The sequence below is a fragment of the Emydura macquarii genome, unplaced genomic scaffold (genome assembly GCF_026122565.2).
Source record: "Emydura macquarii macquarii isolate MOO-44397 ecotype Brisbane River unplaced genomic scaffold, CSIRO-AGI_Emac_v2 contig_3374, whole genome shotgun sequence".
Taxonomy (NCBI): domain Eukaryota; kingdom Metazoa; phylum Chordata; order Testudines; family Chelidae; genus Emydura; species Emydura macquarii.
Genome location: NW_027133511.1, coordinates 461,077 through 486,067, shown reverse-complemented (window position 1 = coordinate 486,067; position 24,991 = coordinate 461,077). Strand labels below are relative to the sequence as shown.

General features: G+C 54.7%; 1 protein-coding gene across 2 annotated transcripts in view; it reads left to right on the top strand.

Moving 5' to 3' along the window:
- CAPN15 (calpain 15) overlaps positions 1–18,613 on the top strand; it is a 102,771-nt gene extending 84,158 nt beyond the window's left edge. For both annotated transcript variants that reach the window (XM_067534056.1, XM_067534055.1), the window contains 10 exons: positions 2,893–3,101; positions 3,982–4,165; positions 6,857–7,080; positions 8,821–8,946; positions 10,001–10,153; positions 12,000–12,161; positions 13,004–13,233; positions 13,906–14,072; positions 14,846–15,024; positions 15,273–18,613. In XM_067534056.1, the coding sequence (XP_067390157.1) occupies positions 2,893–3,101; positions 3,982–4,165; positions 6,857–7,080; positions 8,821–8,946; positions 10,001–10,153; positions 12,000–12,161; positions 13,004–13,233; positions 13,906–14,072; positions 14,846–15,024; positions 15,273–15,450 (1,812 nt within the window). In that variant the 3' untranslated portion in view covers positions 15,451–18,613. The remainder of the gene's footprint in view (positions 1–2,892; positions 3,102–3,981; positions 4,166–6,856; positions 7,081–8,820; positions 8,947–10,000; positions 10,154–11,999; positions 12,162–13,003; positions 13,234–13,905; positions 14,073–14,845; positions 15,025–15,272) is intronic.
- Positions 18,614–24,991: the final 6,378 nt, after the last annotated feature.

The following is a 24,991-nucleotide window of genomic DNA, read 5'->3' as shown; positions in this document are numbered from 1 at the left end:
ATAATTATGAGCAATGGTATGGGTGTTTTGGTACTTTTAGCAGCCTAAGGAAAGGGTCACGCTCGTAAATCAGTGATTGCTAATCGCACAATTGCTCTAATTACATGGCACTAGTAAAAATAAATAAAGTCGGGACCAATGGTGAAATCAGCTGTGTCAAACTGATCTCTGAAATGAAGTTTCGACCCTCTGGGTTTCAGAGTAGCAGCAGAGGCTCCCACGTGTCAGTGTTGCATGTCCATTATACCAGGAAGAAGGCTCGGTGGCTTTTGTGTTTTGGGGTGTTTTTGGAGAGTTGAAGGGACGTGAGCAGCTGATGTTGCACTGACTCAGGAGTCTCCTGCTTGATCCTTGGCAGCCTTTCACAGAGTGAATAGGCGCTAAGGAGATCAGCATCCGTGTCAAGGCCAGCACGAATGGGGCCATGTGCGCAGCTAAGAGAGGATCCCATATGTCATCTTCAGGTGCTGTTGCCAATGCGAGAAGCATTGCCATGTTAGATGACCTTAGCTGACCCCAAGGAAGTGTCCCTGGGCCACAAGGGGAGGCAAACATTAGGAATAGACCAGGAATCCACAATGTAGGATAACTAGTAGGCAGCTTTTACTAACAGGGAAATGATTCCACTGGGGGGCTGTGGGGGAGGAGGGGGGCTGAAGGCACCCTACAGTGCAGCATCTAGCTCTGTGTCCTCCTGGTGTAACATCCAGTGGCTGATCTTAATAAGTGACCATTTACAGTACGGAGTCTTTGATTTCCCCCTGGGATTTGCAGTTATGTAGGACAGACAATCGATCCATTGGGATCATTGCATCCCTCCATCTCTCCTCCTGCACATGCACGCCCAGTTTCTGAAAACACCTAGGGTGAAATCCTGCCACTACTGAAGTCCATGAGAGTTTTACCACTGACATCAATGATGCCAAGTTTTCACCCCTGGTCTTCTCCTCTTGAATCACTTCATTCAGAGCATGTCAAGGCACTGCAAAGCCTGATGGAGGAGACTAGCCTGCTCACAGAATTTCAACTTTCTCAACTTAGTAAGCTCCTTAGGACAGGGGCCATCTGTTTGTTCTGTGTTTGTACAGCACCTAGCACCATGGGGCCTGAGTCCAAGACTGGGGCTTCTAGGTGCGACTGTAATGCACCCGATAGCTACATTAGCTACAGCTACAGCTAACGTAGAACACCTAGCACCATGAGGTTCTGATCCATGACTGAGGCTCCTAGAGACGCTCACAATCCAAGTCATTAATAATTGTTCATGTTCAGTATATCAGAAGATGTTGTTGGTTGCAAATATAGCACAGGCTCTTTGCTCATCAATTTAGTCTCTGGGTGTGTGATGTGCTTCCACCAGATATGGGTAATGAGGCCCTGGGACTTGTCTTGTTTGGTACAGTTGAATATTTTAAGTGTGAAACTTGTTAGTAAGGAAAAAACCCTCTGCAAAATCTGAAAGTCTGAGAACAATTAGGAGACACTAATTAAAGAAATGAGCAAAACACCCCTGCTGTGAGTTCAGACTGTAACAGGAACCAAAAGAGCTTGCCTTATGGAGAGAAACATTATATAAATCTCATATGTCTTTGATCATAACAATTCGATTTTTCTTTCATTTAAAAAATCCGGATTCTTATCCGCCTGGTTCTGGACAGTCTGAATAAATGTCATTTCTCCTCTGTCAGGTTCTGCTCCTCTGGTGCATTTGTTGCTATAAACCTAACAGTTCTCCAGTTGTCCACAGAGTCTCCTGGAGTAGATTTGTACGTCAGCCCCCCAAAATGGTTCCTTTTTTATATCTGACACAAATCCTTCAACACAGCTCTCTTCCTGCACGGTCTCCTGATTCCTGGAGCTTCAGAAGATCCTCCTCCTATGGGTGCACTGGCTTGATGAGGAGGGCCTCTCAGTGCTCAGCCTGGGCTCCATGCAGAGTGCAGTGCAGGTGGAAGAAGGCTGTGCCTGTGATAGGAAGAGAATTGGATGATCTGTGGCAGGGGCAATGACCCTCTGAGTTTTATCTCAGTTGTCTAACCTCTCCGCTCCACCCATCTTTGGTCAATGGCTCTCCCCCTCAGCTCTGCCTCCTCAAGCTAAGTGCGTTCTGGGCAGCCGGCAGCTTCCATAGATCGGAGACCACAAGGGAGCAGCTGGCGAAGGCTCTTTCATGGCTACGGAGCAGTTTAGAGAGTTTAGAGCAGCTCCCTTACCTGTCACGGTAGCGCCTTGAGGCTCCCTTGTGCTAGGCACTGTACAAACATATGGGGAGAGACAGGCCCTGCCCCCTGAACGGACAAGGCAGACATGGGGGAGAAAGGAAGGTGTTTTAGCCTCATTCTACAGCCACAGACTAAGTGACAAGCCCAAGATCACACAAGCAGTCCAGCAGGGCAGGGACCTGAACCCAGATCCCATTCCTTAGCCATGAGACCGTCCTTCCTCTTGGTCTGGTGGAAAGCACTTGTGGTTCCTGTGTGTTTTCATGGAGGAGGGGCTGCACGTATCCTGGGGTCTGGATATGAGGAGGTGTCCAAGGGCTAATTCCTGTCCTTTGTGAGACGCTCCCTAACCCATGTATAATATAGCAGGACGGTCCCTTCAGCCTGGCTCGGCTGCCTGCTGGTGGATCTGCAGGGGCCTGCTTCCTCCATGTTCCATGCTCTGCTCAGCAACTGCACTGGAAAAAGCCTGCCGTGGTCTGATGCTACTGCGACCTCTCCGCTATAGTCTCCGGACACCTTGCTCTGAACGCCAGCCCTGGAGGGCAGGGGGAGAGCTTGAGGTGCTGTCCGCCTAGCCAGCAGTGCCCTGCTCTTGGACACACACTGCCGGGGCATGGGGTGAGCTGTGCAGACCCACTCCTCCATTACGGTATGCTTCTGTTTGCAGAACAAGGTCAACTTTGTGGACGACAGTTTTCATCCAGGGCCCAAGGCTGTGGGGTTTCCTGACGGGGACAGTGTGCAGCAGAGGGTGAAACTGTGGTTGCGGCCCCATGAAATCAACTGTAGCATCTCCAAGGACTGGTCGGTCAAGTGGTCGGTGTTCCGGACACCCCGGCCCTCGGACATTCTGCAGGGACTCCTGGGAAACTGCTGGTAAGGGGCTGAGAGCACTCCAGCCAACCCTAACCCTCGCTGTGTTCACACAAACAGCCTCCGGCCAGCTGCCATCCCTCATCCCATCACGGCCTCCAGTTCCCTTCCTCTGCCCCCTATGCCCACTGCTATTCCAGTCCCTAGCGTGCCCCTCATTACAGAGCCAAACTCTCCTCGCCTGTGTTGGCTGCATCCACGGATGGACTCCCCAGCCCCATTCCTGATCGCCTTCTGGACCAGTTCAGACGGGGCCACGGGGATCTGTCCCCTGCTCCCTCCTGGTCCCTGCCCCTCGGCCCAGTGGCTGCATGTGCACAGCTGTAAGATGACTTGGGGGTGGCCAGGCTGGATCAGAGCCAAGCTCCTTCTCACCCAGTGTCTTTTACAGTGGCCAGCACTGAATGTCCAGATGCAGAGGCAAAGATCTCACAGTGGGACAATTTGCCTCATCCTGGTCATCCAAAGCTAGGGACTGGAAGGGATGTTGGAGCCAGAATGGTGGCTGATGAGCACTTGGCTTGTTCCCATGATCCCTTGACTTGGCAGCATGTGGCTGGGCTAACTTACAAGCCAGCTCTCTTCCTGGTCTCTTTTTCCTTTCTGCAGCCCATGTGGAAGGTAAGGCTGCGTTTCTGGGTGTTGATGGTAGGTGGAGGGCATTCTCTGTTGGCATTGCCCAGTTGTGCGCCCCTGAATCCAAGGGGCAGGGAACAGAGAGGGGCCAAGCCTGCGCCAGCCGGAGTATATGGTAAAGCTCCTGGGGCTGGGCTGGCTCCTGGACCCCCAGACAGATGAGATCGCAGGCACCCTGGGGCTGGCCAGTCAGGCAGCCAGATCCCCCAGCTCAGTTTCTGAGGACTCTCGTCTGGTCTCTCCCCAGGTTCCTGAGTGCTCTGGCGGTGCTGGCGGAGCGGCCTGAGCTGGTGGAGAGGGTGATGATCACCCGGACCATGTGCCCAGAGGGAGCCTACCAGGTGCGACTGTGCAAAGATGGCACGTGGACCACGGTGCTGGTGGATGACATGCTGCCCTGCGACGAGTGTGGCTACCTCCTCTTCTCTCAGGTCAGCGCCCCCTTCTCCTGCCCAGGGAGCCACTGGCCGCCGGGTGTGAGCAGCAATCAGTCTTCCCGTGGGTGAGCGGGCGGGGAACTGAGATGGAGCCGGGGGGGGGGGGGGGCGGGGCAGTGCAGCAGGACTGGCGCCTCCCACTAGGAGGTGTAGATCAAAGCTGTGGGCTAGGGATGATGAGCATAGGCCACCCTGAGTACCGCTGTTCATTGGGGTAATGGGGAACAATCACAGCTCCACAGCCTGCTGCTGGGCTGAGAATCTCGCTCTATTAATGATTGCAGGTGTGCACCTGTGTTAGGGCTGCAAAGCCTTTGCCATTACAGCGCCCCCGCCCCCCGGTTCCATGTGCCTGTAATTTGCTGGCGTTTCCTTCCTTTGTTCTCTGCTTAAAGACTATTTGGGATTTTAAGCATGAGCCATTTTTGTGCCGTGGTGGTGGGAGCAAAGAGAGGTCGTGGTTTGAAGGAGGCAGGGCCACAGTTCCCAGTGAGGACTTACCTCCGTTAATCTTCGCTTCGCTTGATGGGGGCATTAGAAATAAACACATTATGAGCAACTGTAAAATCACTTCTGGGCATGCTCAGCTAGGATCGTGGCTGGTTAAAAATGTCTCGGCCCCTTTGGGACATCACTGCATGTTCTCCCTGACTGGCCCAGGGGCTGCTTCCTGGACTTGTTTGCATGAAGGAGATTGGACAGCTCCTTACTGAAACACAGACCCATCCTCCAGGCAAACTGAACTGCCTCAGTGTCAGGACCAGAGAAAATCAGGGGCACAGAAAGTAGCGTGGTTCTCTGCTAATCTGGCAGCTTTCTGCAAATCCAAAGTGTTCATTTCAAAATCAAAACAACTGTGGGCCGGATTTCTGCAAGTGTGTGTTCCAGCTCCCATGTGAGCATGTACAGATATACAGGAAAAACAGGGCACCATTAAAGGGGAACTAAAAAGGGGCAAAATAGATTTTTGCTCCCCTTGAGCCCCCTCCTGAATCACAGCGAAGGCTGGACAAGAATTGTATTTATAAATTTATTTTCAAAATCAAGTGTTTGTTTTGTTTCACTTTACCTTAGAAATAGAAGAAATATCAAGTCTGAGTTTTCTGGAGGTTTCCTTGCAGGTCTTGTGTCTGCACTGAGCTTTCTTTGGCCAGGGGAGGAGGAGCAAAGTGTTGAATCTTGAAGGAAAAGAATGTTTGAGGTGTTTGAGTTATGTGTTAACAAATGTGAACCAAAAGCCTGAGTTTTAAAAAGTCAAAATAAGCCCACTTGCATGGGATCTCAAGCGGAGACAAGTAACTTTTTCTGCAGGGGGGACAGACTTTTAAAAAATAAAACAAAAAAGCACTTTCAGGCTTTCTTCATCAATCATAAAGAAACCCCACTCTTCCCATCTCAGAAGGTCCAACCCCAGGTGTCTCCTCCTGGAACGTCACATCACCTTTCAGTCACAAAAGGTCACCCAATGCAGATGATAATTATAGAGTGTTCTGCATCTGTTCATCTCAAGGCACTTTACCATGGTTCCTGCAGCACAGAGTTAGCTCAGCCTTATTGCATGTAGGTGGTGTTTTCTGCTGTTTTTTGAAATGTGTAACTTAACATCTACTCCCAACAAGACACGTGCCAGCTATTGTCTCAATCACTTTGCTGTCATCTACGTCTTCTAAATTTTTTTTTAATTTCCGTAGACTGTAAGATCTTTGGGTGGGGAGCTGCTGTGTGTTTGCAAAGTGCCTTTCTCATCTAATGAAGCTATAGGGTTATTTATTATGTGTATTGTGGCAGTGTCTAGGAGCCCCAGGCATAGGCCTGGATCCCACTGCGCTAGGTGCTACACAATCAATCATATAGGCTGTGCTGCATGGCTAGTGCTGACGGAACCTTTGCAGATCTTTTGTTGCATTCAGTCTTTGCATTTATTTATAAATATATAATCAGTGTAACACTGCCACAGCCTGGCACCATAGCAAAGGAATTTAAGGGTAAATGCCTCCTGCAAAGTATCCTTTGTTTAATTACTTCTCCCCATTGTCCTTGTGCTGCGTGGCAGAGAAGTTTGCTATTGGGTCTCTGACATCTCTGAACTGTCATCCATTTGTCCTTGAAGCAATCTCGTCTCTCCATTGTGTGAAATGTAATTGGTTCCATCTGTAAGTGCTTTGTAGTCAGCCTAATCCATGGAGCTAGCTTTTCAGGGGGGCCAAAGGAGGGGGGGAGAGCGTGTGAATCCAGGCATTCAACACTCATTTGAAATTCCCTTTTCTTATTAAACATTCTTAAATCTGGATTTACTGGTAAATGGGGCCATTAGCCTGTCAGGTACATAATGCCTATGTTTGAAAAACTGTCCAAATACATATTTGCACCATACTGTCGATGGAGTCATCATGACCTCTTGTGTCAACCCAAGTATGTGGGGGGGAAATGACGCCATGGGAACAAGATGCTGGTCAGATAAGATTCAGGGTTTCACTTCACCCAAAGGCAGCCTCTCAGTAGCTCACCCTACTTGCCTCCTCTGCGTGATCCTTGCAGGGGGAGGTCAAGGAGACCTTGGGACTTTTAGCACAAATGTCTGGGCTTGCATGAGTTTCTCTCTTCCTCTTCTTTTTGTGTTATTCTCTAGAGCTGTCGCCGGGCCTGCTGTGTGGATTGTAACCCATGGTTCTCTCCCTTTCCCAGGCCCAGAGGAAGCAGCTATGGGTAGCCCTCATTGAGAAGGCTCTGGCCAAGCTGCATGGTTCGTACTTTGCCCTCCAGGCAGGGCGTGCTATTGAAGGCCTGGCTACACTAACCGGCGCCCCCTGCGAGAGCCTGATGCTGCAGGTCAGCTCCACTAACCCTCGTGAGGAGCCCATTGACACTGACCTCATCTGGGCCAAAATGCTGAGTTCTAAGGAGGCTGGGTAAGACGAGGCGGGAGGGGTTCACGTTCAGCTGTCAGGAACATAGAGTTGTAGAAGAGAGGCTAGAGTGGCACCACTCATTCATAGAGAGCAGAGCAGAGAAGAGAGGCTAGAGGGTCAACCCAGGATGCAACCTGCCCCACTTGGCAGCCGTACTGAATTTTGGCAGAAGGGCCCTGGAGATAGTGAATTTCTCCTTGTTCGTTTTTGTATAGGAAATTAAACCCAGAGGAACTTCTCTCCAAAATTTATCACCATCTGTGTTGGCTTTTAAATGGCTAATAATTAACCCATTTTATAGTTTTGCTTTGATTGAGTTTTGTTTTCCAATCTTCTGTATTATTGAGGTCCCAACCCTGCACATTCCCCCATCGGGACATAACGTTGCTGCTGTCTGCACTGAGAAATGAAACCAGTCCCACTCTGTGAGACTAGGAGAAAGCAGGGTTCGTTTGGGTTTGTAATTAAGGCCATTGGAGAGCTCTGGTGGGAGATATGGGCAGAAGGGAGGGAAGTGAGGTTCCTAGATAGCAGGTACTGTTGGGCCTGGGAAACGGATATTTCTCTTTATTAGGAGAAGTTGGAGCTGGGATGGCTACAGTGTTTTGCTGCACAGTTTGTTGGCTGCCCTCTTCAATGGGTTTAATGCTGCCTGCGTAGACTACAGATCCCAGCATGCAATGCTTCTCTGGGCCTAAAGTGGGATGCTCAGGGGAAGCCATAGAGTGCAGCATGCAATGGTCTATAGCTTGCTGCAAACAAATGAGTGCTGTGTGCCAGGCCTGTGGTCTCAGCAGGTGGCACTGGCGAAATATGGTGTCTCCCCGATTTAGAGAACTGGTGAGCTGGGGGGGTGAAGAGCCTGGCTATAGGAGTGAATAATGCTTTTAACCCCGCCGAGCTGCAGAAGGCAAGGGTGGATCTGTGGGGAAACTGAGTGAGAAGAGGGTGGTTAGTTTCCCCTGGACTGGCTGAGTCACTGGGGCTTAGGCCAGGACTCACAGCCTGGCTGCATGGGAACAGAGCCTGATTAAGCTGCCTGCAGCATTTCCTTGCTCCCAGCAACTGCTGTTCTGTGCATCTCCTACCCGCTCTTCTCAGCCTGTGCAGTGCTGGCGTTAACTGTCGGATACAATGCAGTGCAATGCTATGGGGTTTGATCAGAAGAAGGGCCAGGCAGGATGGAACCAGGCGGCTCTTCCATACACAGATGTTTGAGGTTTTTTAAAATTCTATATAGCAGAGGCGTGAGGAGACCAGCTGAGCGCTGCGGCGTGTGAGGGGGCTCCATAGGCAGGTCACCGCTGTGGGGAAGCTCACCACATGGCCGGAGCTTTGGTGGACACCGCTAGGGCACTGCTGCAGGGAAGCTCACTCTGCCGGGGTCCTTGCTGACACCGATGTGAAGAAAATCCCATTGCAGGGAGCCCAGAAAGTGCTGCTATGTGGGAGCGTTTGCCAGCTGGCTGCAGACGACCCTGGCTGTTGCAGGGGGCTGTGGGGCAGGGCACTGCGGAGAGCGGACGGTCCTGAGATGGGAATGGAGGCGCCTGGCATTGGCAGCCATGGGTGGAGCTGTCCCCTGGCTGGCACAGGGCTTCTGGTTCCTGCACCGGCAGGAGCTCCTCTTGGGGTTTGAGAACAATTGTGCAGGCAGCCGGCCTCTCCCCCCAACCCTGGCAGTGCCAGGCGGGGCGGTGTCAATCTTCTTTGTTCTCCTCCCTCCCTGCCCCATTGCAGGTTTCTGATGGGCGCCTCCTGTGGCGGAGGCAACATGAAAGTGGACGACGCGGCCTATGAGAGCACAGGCCTCCGCCCGCGGCACGCCTACTCCATACTGGATGTGCGGGATGTGCAGGGCTACAGGTGAGCCGGGCAACGCCTCTGTTGGGGGGGGACAGGGGCAGCACAGTGCAAATCATTCAGCCTGGAGAACTGAAGCTTTGCCAGCCCTGGGGCTATGGAGGCCATGCTTAGCTGATTCGTGGTGTCAGTGGAGTCCCGGGCAAAGGGAGGGGGTCACATGGGGGTGTTGGATTAAAGGAGGCTCTGTGGTGAACAGCCAGTCCAAGGGGACCCCAGGAAGCCCAATAGGAAGCCCAATAACAAGCAGTGGCCAAGTCCTTCTAGCAGAATCTGTTGCTCTGACTCTTGGTGTCTCACAAACTGGTTTATGCTTTGGAGCAGGCTGGCCCCCCTGACCCCAGCACACCGGGGGGCCTGATCCAGTTGGACTAGCCATCCCTGATTGTTATGGGCTGGGGCAGAGAGCTGCACAGGGAGGTTCCCCGCCCGCCCCCTGATCTGATACAAACAGGCCTTGGGATGAGGCTGCTGCCCACACCAGCAATATTCCAGGCCCCCGCCTCATCCTCAGTGCGTGGGGTGCTGGGTTTACACTGGGGCAGATGCCTTGGGAGACCTGCTTTCAGAGAGCTCCATCTCCACAGCCCTCTGATCCTGTGCTGTTGGGGCCAGTGCCATCTGCTGAGCACAGCTTCCGGACGATCCGTGGGTCACAGCAGATACAGGATGGAGGGGCACTGGCGGAGCTGTGGGGCAGCCCAGAGCTGGGATATCGGGGAGGAGTGGCTTTGCATGTGGATGGAGGGGCGCACTAGCAAGGCAGAGCTGTGCTGGGAGCCCAGGAGTGGTTCAGAATCTAGGTGCATTGGCAGAGTGAGGACAGGCAGTTGCAGAGGCGCTGCCTGCACTAGGCCTGGTATGGCCATGCTTTCAGTCCCCTGATTTTGAGTACACTGTGCCTTTGTGCTAGGTCACTCCATGGGAGAAGGGGTCTCTCAGGAGATGCAAGCCATTTAGTGGGTTGTAGCTGATGAGTGCAGTAGCTGTGCCATACCCTGGTCCCCTTCACCTGGCATGTCTGTGATTCTGGAGGTTGTTCCCTCTGCCCCATCAGGCTTCTGCGGCTCCGGAACCCCTGGGGCCGCTTCTCCTGGAACGGCAGCTGGTCCGACGAGTGGCCCCACTGGCCAGTGCACTTGCGTCACGATCTGATGCCCCACGGGAGCAGTGAGGGCGTCTTCTGGATGGAGTACGGCGACTTCATCAGGTAAATCAGAGCAGGGAACTCCCCGCATTCTGGCCCCTGGGGGCTGAGCTGGGTCCCCTTGCCCTGCTGGTCTCTGAATTCCTGGCCTCAGCGCTCTCTGTTATAGAACAGGGGTGATTTTGGAGACCTGTCCTGCCTTCCTCTGGGATTGAATCCAGAGAGAGCCCCAGATCCCAACACCCCCGCCACAGATCAAACTCATCTGCTGCCACCTGAACTGAGAGTCCAAGCTTTAAAAAAAAGCCAAACTAGACAGAGTTTGGCTGAGTGACAGCACGGGGGTAGGAGAGCCACTGCGATTCGCATGGTGTAACGACTGGTGGGCAAGACAGGTGGCTCAAAAGGAATGAGGTGGGGCAATGGGATGACATTGCAAAAGGGAAAATTTAGACCATAAATCAGGGAAAAAACCCAGCTACTCCTGAGATCTCGCAGAGCTTCCCACAGGGCGTGGGGAAAGCCCCTCACTTGGGACACTGAGGACAGGGACGAATCCTGCCCTGACCCCCTGGGTTCCCATGGCAGCTTGGTGCCGAGGCTCACGAGCCTGGATAGCTGGGCCCGCGGTCAGATGCAGACAGACAAACCACACTGAAATACCCCCTCCAGCGTCTGCAGTAAAGGCTGCAGGAGCTGGGAGTTCTCTGAGACCGGGCCGCACTGGCTGACCCCTCCGACCGCGGCAGTGCAGTGGGTGGGACCCTTTAGCTGGGCTCTGCGTTGGGTCCCGCCTGCAATCCCAATGGTCTGGTATGCGAAGCAGGCAGGCACCTGGCTGGGGCTGGGACGGGGGGGTCCTGCTGGTCTCTTGTCAGATGTGCCGCTGGCCATTCAGGGGCCCTGGGCCCAGCTCAGAAGTGTGTGCCGCCAGGGGAGCCATCCCTTCAAAGAGACTTACACCCGAGCGCCTGGTCCTTTATGAGGCTCAGGGCCCCACGGGGTAGAGGCTTGCTGGGCTGTGCCCACGTTGCCAGTTGCTTGCCAAGTGCGATGTGTTGGCGCCACCTAGTGGTGGTCAGCGTGCTGGTGTGGTCTCCTGAAGGGGGCATCCCCTCTAACACTCTTCTAGCCCCTCCGGCCTCCTTTGAGGCCCCTGGGATGAGGGACGGGGGCTACACTAGTTTTGGGAAGAGCCCTTTAATTCCCCCCAGTCTGACAGTGCTGTTCTCCTGCATTTATGCCCCTCCCTCCTCATCCTGCCCACTCCGCGCTTCCCCCCAGGGAGATGGTTTCTTTCCTCCCCCCGCAAGGGGCTGTGGAGCCTGAGCTGTAACTCGGCGGCCGTTCTTGTAGCACAATCTGTCAGCAGTGCAGCCACCCAGGATGCCCCTTCAAGCTCTGACTCCAGCAGGGGAAGAAGAGGGGTTGAGTGTGGGGGAGTGTTGGCCGGGGTGAGGCTGGATGAGGCTGGAAGGCCCCCATTTGGTTGCAAGACCCCTCCCGAAGCCTTTCCAGAGGACATGGATGTCACTGCCCTGACCAATCCCCAGCGCGGCTCCTGTACGTGGGTAGCCGTCTGCATCGCCCCCACTGGGGCATCGCTAGCAGGGCACGAGCCAGAGAGAGCCATGCTGGGGAGGGGGTGACAGGGAGACCAGCTGCAGACAGTGAAAAACCAGATGGGGGAGAAGATGCCGGGGCCCTGGGCTGGGAAAGCTGTGCAGATCCCTGGATGAGATTCAATTCCCCCATCACTGTGGGGGAGCCCGGTGTCCCTTGGGGGTGCTGTATTGACCAGCGGTGGGCAGGATGGGGCTGGATCCACTCAGCAAGGTGCTGGTGTGGCCCAGCTTGCAAGCCCCAGCCCAGCCTGAGACTGCCTCCGGCATCGGCCCACTCCTGGCAGGTACTTTGACTCGGTGGATATCTGCAAACTTCACTCAGACTGGCACGAGGTTCGGGTGCAGGGCACCTTCCCCAACAAGGCCAGCGGGCCCATGATGGTGACCTCACTGACGGTGCTGGAGCGTGCTGCGCTGGAGTTTGCCCTCTTCCAGGAGGGCAGCAGGTGAGGCGGGGAAACCAGGCCTGGCGCTTGGGCATGGTGCATAATAGTAAGGGAGCTTGGGTCTAATTCAGACAAGCAGTGCAGGGAGAAACAGTGGGCGAATGGCTAAAGCACAGGTCTGGGAACTTTGTGGCCTTGGCCCCTGGGTGACCACGGGCAAGTCAGTGCCCTGCTCTGTGCCTCGGTTTCCCCATCTGTAAGTGCGGATGATAATCCTTCCCTGCCTTTAATGTTTGCAAAGATCTTTGTGATCCTTTTTCGAATGGTGCTGGTGACAGGCTAGCTATCGTTGTTCCCTGGCTGTCCAAAGCTTCCTGGGCTGGGAATCTGCCCTGATCAGCATTCCTCCAGCAATCCCCCGCCTCCCTTCTGTGGCTGGCTTGGAGAGGCACTGAGGGAGGCCTCACATGAGAATGTGGCCTGCAAGGAGCCTTTCTGTCCTGCCTGCCGTCGGTTTGTATAAAGCACTGACTCAGTGTGGGGTCTTGGGACAGGAGACACACAGGGGAAAGATTGCCAGGATCTGCCTAGAGTTTTATAGTAATGCACTGATATCAGTCCCCAGGAGGGGTCTCTCTCTGCCTGAGCTGTGTGCCAGCAAGGGGGTTTGTAGCAGGCAAAGGTTGCAGGGCCAGTGAGGGAGAGCGTTCCTTGGGTGCACACTTGCCATCTTCCTGGCCCTCTGGAGCCCCACTGTGTATTAGCTGTGCCTGCAAAACACCGCCACGCTCAGCTGGTGGATCCCTGCTCCCGGCGGCACAGCTCACTGCGTCAGGAGAGCTGTGCCCTCGGCAGGGTGGGGAGGGGCATGGTGGGTGCAGTGCTGACCGCTTCCCCTGCAGGCGCTCCGACACGGCGGACAGCCACTTGTTGGACCTGTGCATCATGGTGTTCCGGGCCACCTTCAGCTGTGGCAGCCGGCTGAGCCTGGGCCGGCTCGTGGCCCACAGCAAGCGGGCAGTGAAGAAGTTTGTGAACTGCGACATCATGTTGGAGCCAGGCGAGTACGCTGTCGTGTGCTGTGCCTTCAACCACTGGAACACGTTGCTGCCGGGCACGTCCTCCGGCCAGGGTGAGACCCCAGTCTGCCGAGCGTGCCCTGCTCCGTGGTCGTTGCTCTCCTGCATTGCAGGCAGGGCTAAGGGGGGTTGCAGCCAAAAGCCAGTGGCCCCCCGTCGGCTGGGTCTGTGCCAGAGATTGCTGCCATTGGGCCCGCCCTGCAGGGCACTGGGGTGGGTGAAAAAGAGAAGGCACCTTGGCAAAAGTCCAGGCCCTCATTTCTCCAGGGCAAAATGATCGCATGGGGGAAAGGGCCACAGTCAGTATGACCAGCCAGCCTGGTACCTGCAGGCACAGAGCTCTCTTTGCCAGGTCGCATGCCCAGTGCCAGCCCCGCCAGCTCCTCTGCCGGTGCGGCTGGCTCTCCTAGCAGTGTCCCCAGAGCCAGCCGTGCTAGTGGTTGGCCAGGGACTCGCCTCCAATCACTGCACACTGGACCAAGAATTCCTGCCTTTGGGAATAGTCACAGCACTATCCTGTGCCTGGGTTTCCCATCCGGGGGTGACGGAGCCTGTCCCAAGGGGGCTGTGGTGTCGGTGGAGCTGGCCGAGGTGTTAGGAACAGGGAGCTCTGGGCCATGGCCTGTCCTGAGCAGCAGGAGCTGACCATGGGGGAAGCACGAGCAGTATGGCGAGCATTGGGCAGCCTAGGCGCCCTCTCATTGAACCTATCTTTGTCTCCCCAGCCTCCAGCCCCCCCAGCAGCAGCGGACGCCCCCTCGCTGACTGTTCCAGCTACATCCTGGCAATCTACAGCTCCCGCCTGGTGATGGTGGAGCAAATTGAGGCACAGCCCAGCACGCTGGCCGATGCCATCATCCTGCTGACTGAGAACAAGGGCGAGCGGCACGAGGTGTGTGAGGGGATTGGCAGAGCCTGGCCTCTCCAGGGAAGCTCCTGGTTGCTGGCTGGTGGGTTGGGATGGACGGTCTCCCCCCAGGGACGTCTGCTCTGCTGCGGGCAGCGAATCTCCTGGCCTGGGGAGACACTTGAGCGCTAACGGAGCTGGGGCAAGTTCACAATAGCTGTGTGGACGTGGCAGCTCCGGTTGGTGCTCTGCCCCACTTGCTCCTAGCTTGTTGCTGCTCACAAGGGCACCGGCTACAGAGACTCCCTCTGGGCTGGACTGGGCATGGCCGGACTGCGTGGTTCATGGCTGTGCCTGGAGGGGGGTCTCCCCTTTGCAGTGGGTTTTCTACCCCATCCCCCAGGAAGCCCAGCTCAGCCCACTCCTGTGCCCCTGACCTCGGGGGGGTCCCCGCCATGCAGCTAAGGCGTGGCTGGTGGGAAGGCAGTGCCAGCCTGCAGCAGGCAATGCAGTGGAGCCCGCAGGCACCTGGCTCGGGGAGAATGGGTTGGCATCTGGGGAGCAGCGAGGGTGGGGGATGGGGTCAGGGCATCCCTGCACCCGCAGCATCATCCCCTCTCCCATGGGTGCTGAGGAGGGTAAATACGTGTGGTGCAAAATGCCGGGCAGGTGCCTTGGTGGGGTGGGGGAAGCAGGAGACGCTGGCAGCTCAGTCTGGCAGGCAGAGTCCCCCTCTGATGGCAGGCACTGGGCACTGACTGTCAGGCGCCCTGGTGCGAAGGGGCCTGCCCGTCTGACCCAGCTGGTTGCACCGGCAGGGCCGTGAGGGGATGACCTGTTACTACCTGACGCATGGCTGGGCAGGGCTGATTGTGGTGGTGGAGAACCGGCACCCCAAGTCCTACCTGCACGTCCAGTGTGACTGCACAGATAGCTTCAACGTGGTGTCCACACGGGGCAGCCTGAAAACCCAGGACAGCGTGCCGCCGCTGCACAGGTGAGGAAGAGCCCACCGGGTGTGACGGGGCGGGGCAGGGCACCTCAGGGAATGCCAGCAGTGGGGCTGCCGTGGGAGGGAGCCTGCACTCCAGGCCCAGACTGAGACCCCCCATGGGGCACAGCCTGGCAAGGGAATCCAGTGCCATGGGCCTGACCACAGAGCCCCCCCAGCCCTAACAGGGCTCTGCCCCACGTCACTCAGCAGCTGCTCCCGCCACTCCCCCGCTGACCCCTCTCCCCTTGCAGACAGGTGCTGGTGATCCTGTCCCAGCTGGAAGGCAACGCTGGCTTCTCCATCACCCACCGCCTGGCACACCGCAAAGCCGCCCAAGCCTTCCTCAACGACTGGATGTCAACAAAAGGGACCCACAACCCGCTGCTCACCCCCGAGGTGGTGGGGCTGCACGGGCCCCGGCCACTATGACAAACAGCCCAGCCTGCCCCGCCCCTCTCCTGCTTCTGCCTTTTTGCTTTAACCAAGTCCCTGCCCCCTTGCGCTCCAGGCTGCTCCCTGACCCAGCATTGCTGAGCCGCCGGGGGCAGCATGAGATCATCCCGCCAAGCGCCTTTCCCTGCCCCCTTGGGTGGGGAGTGAGCTCCTCAGGGCTGGGGATCCCCCACCCACCGCACAACCCTCTCCACTGACACACGCACTTTACAGGGAGCCATCCGGAGTGGGGGTGGTGCCAGACTCAGGATCCTGGCCCTCCCAGCTGGCATTGGAGGGCTCTGGCCCTTCCCCGGCTCCTCCAGCGCATGTGCTTGCTCTGGAGGAGGGGCTGCCAATCGCCAGGCCGGGGGAGAACGGAGGGGGGGTTCCTATAAAACCCAATGGCCACTCAGGACTCTGCTCCCTCTGCTAGTGTCAGACTCCTGATGCTGCAAAAAAAAAAAAAAAAAAAGAAAGAAATACCTCTGACTGACGTCTGTCCGTCTGTGTGCCGTCCCTGCCACTTGGCACCACGGGACCTGGCTCTGCGACCGCCCGTCTGGATGCTGCTCTGACCACACTCCAGAAGCAGGGCTGCAGCAAGCTGGGTGGGACCTGCCTTGCCGTCCTGTCGGCTCTTTGCCAGCAAGAGACTTGAGAGCGGGTGTGAGAGCGAGATCCTGGCATGGACGGAAGCGGCCGGATGTGCTAGGGGCCAACCCGACTGAATGGGGCTCGCCCGGACAGTCGGGAAGGTGTTGAATTAGTGTGATGGGGGTTGCTGCATTAAATGACCATAGGTGCTTGGAATCGCCCATCCCAGCCTGGCTCAGCCATGTGGCGCTGGCATCTCTGCCTCCAGTTGCAGATCAGGGAGAGGAAGGTCAGGCTGGGAATTACCGTGACCAGCAAATCTGGTAAAAGTTGCTGGCTGTGCCCCCAAATCAGTTCTGGGTAATGCCTGTGGCTGCCAGAGGCTTCTGGGACTTGTGTTTTTTTCTCCCACGGCCTGCAGGGGGAATCAATGCATGTCCACATTTCATGGGGCAACGGACCATGTTTAGGGGCAGCTTCCTCCCGCTGTGGGGAGAACAAGGCTGCTGGGCACTGCTTTTTCCAGGGGGGGGGGGGGGGCGGTGGTGGTTTCAGCCACTGTTAATGTTTTTCAAACCATCTTGTACCAAATGGAGTGAAATGTCCCTTTTCTCTGCTGTGCTGTGAGATGGGGGCTCATACGGGGTTTCTAGCCTCCCCGGGTTTGGCCCTCCCAGACCCCATGCTCAGTGTATTCGAGCCTCCCTCCCAGCTCAGAACATGCACATTACTATGCAGTCCTGGCCGTGGGGAGCAGTGTTAGGAGAGAAGCCATGAGCCCTGCTGGAGAACTGGCCCCCAGCACTGACATCCAGCCTTCCCTGGTGCGTTTCGCCACCCTGGCACCACCTCCCAGCTGTGTGGGGCGGGCCAAAGCACGCAGGGAGGTCCCGATCCTGGCCTGCTGTGTGCCAGGGAAGCCTGTGGAGCTGATGGTTGAGCAGAGGATGTGGACGGGACCCAGGTGAAAGGTGGCTTACAAATGCCCAGTGGGGGCTGGGGTCTCCGGGGCTGTCTGCATTAGGGCAGGTCTGTGTGGGGCAGGCGTTAGGGGCGCAGGTACAGGGTAGCGGGTACAGGGTTTCCAGCCAGCACTGGGGCTCGGCCGCAGAGGTTAGGGGTTGGGCAGACTCATGCCCCTCTCCCCTTGTTTTAAAATGTTGCCATGCACTAACTTTTTTTTTTTTTTAATTTAAATCATTGCTTTGCCCAGCCAGTCAAATCCCGGCTGGCTCAGTCAGGGAATCCCTGCCCCCAGCCATCCCCTCTGGAGGGAGACCCAGAGCTGCCAGCAGGGCAGGCAGGTGCTGCCGGGTGCCTCGTGGGCTTTGCCGGCCAGAGGAAGCAGCAGCTGACGGCCTCGCCCGTGCCTTGTGCAGTTGCACTTGGGGGGCCGGCTCCGGCTCCCGTTGGTGAGAATGGGCATCAGGTGCCATTTGCTACCACTGGTGTCACCTGCTGCTAGCCAGGCTTCCATGCTCCTGGCTGCTTAGCGACACCCAGGATGGATCCTGCTTCCTTCGCGTGTGGCACTCTCAGCCGGCTGGGTCCCCTGGCAGGCAAGGCCACTCAGCATGTGGCTTTGTGCAAAGCCTGGCTCTCTCCCCCTGGCCCAGGACCTGGAAATCCCAGCGTGGTTTTAACTCTGGTTTTCAGCTTTGCACTAACCTTCCCCCAGAGGCACCTGCAGGGGGCATGGGTACAGGGTGTTCTCTGTGGTTCTAGCGGGAGCCTTCCTCAGGCCCAGTCAGCCCAGGCTTAGCCCCTGGAGCTGTCAGTTTCATTTACCTGCTCTTGTTAACCTTTTCCTTCCCGGCACCTGATTTTTTCCGAGGCCCTGAATCAGGCACTCAGCCCCTCTGACAGTCAGGGCTGCGGGCTCAGATTCTCCAGCAGAGAGATGCGCTGTGGTGAGGCCTGCACAGGTAGGTTGCTGAGCTTTTTAAATTGTGCAGCTCTACCTCTGAGCAGCCGTCTCAACCCTGAGAGATCAGCTCTGCTGTAGAAAGCCATGCTGGAGGCAGGCTGGCATTTTGCTGGGCACCGAGGGGGTTGGCAGTGCCAAGTTTTTATTCTGATGCTTATTTTGACCCCAGGTTTTATGTTTCCCTTCCAGGCTGTGAGCATGGGACACATCTCTCCTTCCTTTTGTTTTTGGGTTCTGCAGTGTGCTCCCTGGGAAGGAGAAGGGTTGGAATGGGGGATCCCTGCGTGGGGGAGGGAGTGCACATCACCCCTTTGTATGCGCTGCTTCTCAGACCCTGCTGGCCCCCCCATGGCAGGGAGCAGCTGAGCCAAGCTGTGTTGTTTGTATTTTTTATTCATTGAACCGTCTGTTCTGGTCTTTCCTTCCCTCTTTTGGATGATTTCATCCTTTCCTTTTCTCTCTCTTTCTGAGCTGTGAATATTTTTAACCCTGTAAATACTGTCCAGCTCTTATGAAACACAGGATATTTTATCAATTGTAAATCAGATCTGTAATCCCTGTATGATACAAATTCTCCATGGGTGGTTTTCAAACTCAGGTTCCGACGGACCAAATAAAGTTTTGTTTTTTAATTAAGCTCCTCATTGACTCTATGCGGTTATTTGTGTAGGTCGTTTTCAGTTGTACCCTGAGCTGCCCATGCTGGGAAGCAGGGTTCGTATGTCTCTTATAAGAACAATGAAGTTGGAAGGGGGTATGTTCAAAACTAAGGAAATTACTTCACACTGTGCACAATTAGCCTCTGGAACTCATTGCCACAAGCTGTCATTGAGGCCAAGAACGTAGCAAGACTCAAGAGGACTGGACATTTTTAGGGATAGCAGGGGTATCTAAAGTTGTTATAATAAACACTGAAAACTGAGTTTGGGGAGGAACTATTAACATTCATGCTTCAGGGCACAAGTCAACATCTCCCTATTGGTGGTCAGGCAGAAACTGCTACTGCAGGATTTCTCCTATCTTCCTCTCAAGCAGCTGGTACTGAGACTGGATGCTGGTGTAGATGGATCCGTGGTCTGAGCTGTTCTGGTAGTTCTACAATCCACCAATTTTACAGTTCTTCAGCCTCAAATTTTCCAAACTCTTTGAACTCTGAACTTTAGTTAACAAATCCGTGGCCTGCTGGGATGGCACAGTGTGTAAGAGGTGGTGTGACTGGATGAATATGGCACTGAATTGGGAAGTAGGAGAGTAGGGTTCTCTGGGTGACATTGGGCAAGAGCCTACCTCGCTCTGTGCCTCAGTTTCTCCATCTCCATAATGGAATAATGACACCTTTGTAAAGAGCTGTGGACTCTAGAGAGGTGGCAAGACATAAATATTATGTGGTATTATAATTGTGCTGCACTCTGTTGTCACTCAAACCCTCACAGCAACAAAAGGGACTGAATTTGGACCCGTCCTGCCCTAAATAAAGAGGTAGCTAGTTAGTAGCTAGTAGCATATGATGCAGTGCAGTAGTGCTAATTCTGTCCACTAGAGGGCAGCAGTAACACACCTGCAGTTTGCTATGTCCTCTATGGTCCTTATCTGTCCCATGGACCAGGCCAGCACCCCCTTTAACTATTGAGAAATCTTAGACAGGCTGGCTCCTAAGCAGTTCCCTGGCCAGCAGATTCTTTTGCAGGGGAAATGGTTAACGCAGCAATCCAGAGTGTGTGTGTGCGTGCGTATGTGCATGTGTGCGTGCAGGGCTGGGGTTAGTGCTGCTTTGCCCAGCACTTCTCTTGGCCCTTGGGGAATTGCTTGGTACCTTGCTATTGACATTGGGGATGTCTGCAGTCATACTGGCACCTGGGGTGCTGTGTCCTGTATGGCTGGACAGATGCCATGGTGAGGGGTCATGGTGCAGGGACAGGAGCTTCCAAACCCCAGGGCAGCCAAAGATATGGCTTGTGCCTGGGAAGATGCAAAATAGTCATGATCATAGCAAGGTAGGGCTGTATGGAACCTCGACAGGTCATCGAGTCCAGCCCCCTGTACTGTGGAAAGACCACATAAATCTGGACCAGCCCTGACAGGTGTTTGTCCAGCCTGTTCTTAGAAATCTCTAGTGATGGGGATTCCACAACCGCCCTTGGAAGCCTGTTCCAGAGCGTCACTATCCTTGTAAGTTACAAAGCTTTTCCTAATATCCAATCTAAATCACCTCCTTCCTCCAAGGGGCTCAGCTGCAGTGATGGCTGGCTGGGCCCCCATTCTGGGTCCTGAGCCCTCCCCAAACTCCCACCATGGGCGTTTCAATGAAAGGGGAAGCCCACCTGCCCTCCCTCCCCGCTCCCCAGGAGTGACCGCGAGCAGATGAATGGAGTTAACCTGAGACTACGCGAGGGGAAAGGTTGGGGTTCGCTGCCACACGTGAGTGCTGGGGCAATGGCTACATGGCAAGCCCGGCCTAGCCGCCTGGACACCCATTCAGTGCACTTGCGTGGGGCAGGCCCTGGGTGCTGCAGCCCACTGCTGCCCCCAGCTGAGCAGGATGAATCATTCCATGGTTCTTGCAAAGCAGCTCTTCATCTCTCTCAGGCTGTCTTGCCCAGCCAGTGCAGGGGAGCCCACGGGAGCTAAGAACTCAAGAGCTGCCCTACCGAGGCGGAGCAAGGCCCACCTTGCCCAGGAGCCTGTCTCCATCACTGGCCCATACCAGAGCCACAGGGTGAGTTTGGAGTGAGCTGCCTGGCCTCTGGCACACTGAGGTTCAGTTGCCCAGAGAATGGGGTTGCATCCCTGACCATATTGGCTAATAATCATCGAGGGCCTGTCCTCCATGACTGCATTCAGGGCTTGTTTGACCTCCATTTAGACTTTTGGCCTTCACAACATCCCCTGGCAATGAGTTCCACAGGTTGGCTGTGCATCATGTGGAGAAGCACGGCCTCTTCTTTGTATGAAACCTGCCGCACATGAACATCATAGGGTGACACCCCCCTGGATTTTGTATTGCATGAAAGGGTAAATAACACATCCCTGGTCACTTTCTCTGCTCCATTCCTGGCTTTATAGACACTGCCTCCCCATAGCTTCTCTTAGCCAGCTCCTTTCCAGACCAGGGGCATTTGGAGGGAAAGTGTCTGAACCCATCAGGTACTGGGGCTGGGCCAAGGAACCTCTGCACTAGGTTGCTAGTTCAAATCCAGCCCAGGGCAGCAGTGGCTGGCTGGTGTCTCCATCGCAAAGTCTGCCTGGGAGCATCCATGGCACAGTGTCATGCGCTGTCCCCCTTGTTGGCAGGACCAGTAAACGGCCAAGACCTGAATGGACCTTGGAGGCTGACTTCCCAGGACCTCTCCTGCACCGAGGGCTCAGCAGTGAGGCAGAACCAGAGATTGTCGGGCAGAAGGGGCACCTGGGCCATTCATCCCTTCTATGTGTTGCCCCAGGGGGATGCTTTGGGGGGGGGGTTCTTGTGGAGGGATGGGGTGACCCCTCGTGCCAGCCCCCGGGGGAAAGCCCTGTGCTGCATGATGGCTGCTGCCCCCCCAGCTAGCTATGTCCACCGGGCACAGTGGCAGCAATTTGATTGCCAGTCTGAGCAGGTGCCCCGGGCTCCTGCCATCTCTAGTGCCCCCTGGTGCCTGTTGCGCCTAAAAAGGGGATTGGTTATTGAGGCTGCTGGACATGGACCAACCCACCGGTTCACTCTGGCTCCCTCACAACGTCTCCTTCATGCTGGGCTGAATCAAGGGCCTGCTGACAGCACAGGTGGCTCATCATGGCAAGCGGATAACCAGCCGCCCGGCCTGAGGGCAGGGACAAGAGCAAAGAGGGCAGAGGTGGGGTGTATTGTACCTGGAATTGCTCAGAAGCACCGAGCTGCCCTTGGCAAGGACAGGGTGACCTAGCAAAGGAAGTCTAGGAGCCAGGCAAAATAGTGAAGCGGTTTCATGAGCTCTCAGCACAGCAGGACTGAGTGGGGCCCAGGGCAGCAGCAGCTACTATCACTGGGGAGAAAAATCCAGGGGTCACACATCATTCGCCAGCCAGCTCTGCCCCTCATTTCTCCTCTCTGGGGATTGTAGGGTTAACAAGTTGATGAACACCAAGGGTTGGTGCGCTGAAGGGCGGTTCAGACCCAGGGTGTTCTGTGCCCCAAGATGACAGACGGGCAGGGAGGCAAGTGCCACTTCTCACTCAATGCTATGCTGCATTTGGCAGCTTGTCAATCAGGGCCTGAACAGCACCGTTGCAGGCCATCTGGTGCTATGAGCGGTGTGTGTTGTCGGAGGGGGAGGGGAGGACTTAGCTGCTCCCGCATCACTACATAAATCTCACCCCTGTTCCTCCACCACAGGCAGGCCCAAACACACGGGTGTGGCGCTGGGGCCCATCAGCCCCTGCCATGGGGATGGCTGGCTCTCAGCTACCTTTAAAGATAAGATGCCCAGGTCCCAGGGGCTCCAGGAGCTGGGACTGAGCTGGTCCTCCTGCTTTAACTGAAACTGGAGGTAATGGTAAGGGAGGGATCATCGCTTCTGTGGGGCTGGGGAATCCCACGGGGAAAGGGGTCAGTTATGGGAGGGCAAGAGGGAGGCTGGCAATAATACAGTGAGAAAAAGCTGACATTGGTCTGGGTCTGCGGGTGCCGAACAAATGATTTTTCCTTTACTTGCAAGTTTTTCCTTGTCAAATTTTGGTTTTGAAAAGGTGGGTGGGGAGAATATTTCACTTTTCCCTTTTGCCACTAAAAAAAAAGGGGGGGGTGGGGGAAGGCAAATATTGGGGGGGTGGAGAAATAGAAAATTTTGAAAAAAAGCAAAAATGTTGCAAAGATGTTTGGCTTTGAGAACAGGCCTTTTTTTGGGGCGGGGGGGGGGGGGGGGACGACAGGGTGTTGTTCATGTGATGAATTCTGAGCAGGCCCAGCCCTCCAAGTCCCATACTGGGCTTATGGGCTAGTCACCATGGAGAGGGACCCGCGCTCTCCCAGAACATTATAGCAGCAGAGTGTGTGCTTGCTTCACATGCTTAATGTCACAACACCCCAGTGAAGCTGGGATGTGTTCGCCCCAATGTACAGCCAGGGCCCTGATTCCCAGAGTCTCAGGCCTGGTCTACACTTACCAGGTGATTCAGCAGCTGTCCATGGGAGTTATGCAAGCTACACAGAGTAGCTTGCATAACTCCCATCGGCTGCTGTGCTTCCCTTCTGCGCGGCGTCTTCACTGCACTGTGCCCATGGACACGGCGTTCCCATCGATGCAGCTCTGCGCCACGTGAGGGGGTGGTTTACCAGCGTCAACTTCCTGATTAATGGAGCGGGGTTACACTGACTGCTCAATTGATCCAGAAAGGTCGATTTGACGGTGGCAAATTTGCTGCCATCAGTGTAGACATACCCTCAGAGGGAAATCAGTGGGAGTTAGGTACCTAAAAGCCTTTGAGGATCTGGTCCAAGGTCACCCAGGAAGTCTGACTGAGCCGGGCACAGAGCCCAGAACTCCTGAGTTCCTAACCACTGAGCCATAGAACTAGAAGGGACCATAAGTGTCATCTAGTCCAGCCCCTTTCCAAGATGCAGGATTTGTTGTCTAAACCATCCAGGTCAGCTGTCCATCCCACCTCCATTTGAAACCCTCCAGTGAAGGAGCTTCCGTGATCTCCCTAAGTCGTCTGTTCCCTTGTCCTACTGTTCTTACAGGTAGGAAGCTTTTCCTCAGATTTAATCTAAATTTGTTATGATGTAGTTTGAACCCATTGCCTCTTGTCTTGCCCTTTGTGGCAAGAGAGAGCAGCTTGTCTCCATCTTTTTTATGGCAGCCTTTCAAGTATTTAAAGCCTGCTGCCATGTCCCCTCTCAATCTCCGCTTTGCCAACTAACCATACCCAGTTCTTTCAGCCTTTGTTCGTATGGCTTGTATTCCATCCCTTTGATCATCTTTGTTGCTCGTCTCGGGATCCTTTCGAGTTTCTCCACATCCTTTCTATACATTGGTGACCAAAACTGGACAGAGCACTCCAGCTGAGGCCTAACCAGCACCAAGTAGAGAGGTGCTATCACCGCCCATGACTTGCATGCTATGCCTCTATTAATGCAACTTACAATTGCATTTGCTTTTTTTGCACCAAGCCCCCAAATCTTTTTCAAAGTCACTTGCCGTTCACAGTGTCTATTCGTTTCCATTGTGGAAGAACCCAAACTCAGGGGTCCTTACTTACATGTCCATTGCCCAGCGGATAGTCCAAATTAACTAGACAGCAGTTTAGCAAAGTAAAAAAGGTTATTCTTTACGTAAAGCAGGTGGTCCCTATATGCTAGGGGTGACCTTAAACATTCATTTCTAAAAGCTTTTATAGCCTTACACAAACACGTCTATTCGGGTCACAGTTTCCATGGCAATACATACTAAAAAACTGCTTATCTAGGAATTTTTGGCCTAGTACTTTTCAACTGTCCCTTTCTAAGTTGCAAGGTCTTCCTCCGCATTCCATCCCTGCCGGCGCCTAGGCCCCATAACTATTTTATTACTGCTAAAGTTTCTTAGACTAAATAGCTGCTAGAAAGACACATTCCATCTCAGGCTTTTGCAGCCATTCCTATAGATCAGTTCTCATAAGAAACAGAGACTCCATCTTCTTTTCCCTCCACATCATGCACAGAGCTGAGTGGCGTTGTCAGTCACTGCTTCCCAGGGGGTCCCCCACCCTGGAAACATGGTCTATCTTCATTTACATTTTGCTGTACTAAAACACTTCACATTTACTTGCACCCAACTTACCAAGCATTCCAGATAGCATTGTATCAGTAACCTGTCTTCTTCATTATTTTACACCTCTGCCCCCAATTTTGGTGTCATCCACAAACTTTATCAGTGATGATTTTATGTTTTTTTCCCAGGTCATTGTTAAAATTGTTAATAGCATTGGGCCGAGAACAGATCCCTGTGGGACCCCACTGGAAACACACTGGCTCCATGAAGATTCCTTGTTTACAATTACATTTTGAAATCTATCAGT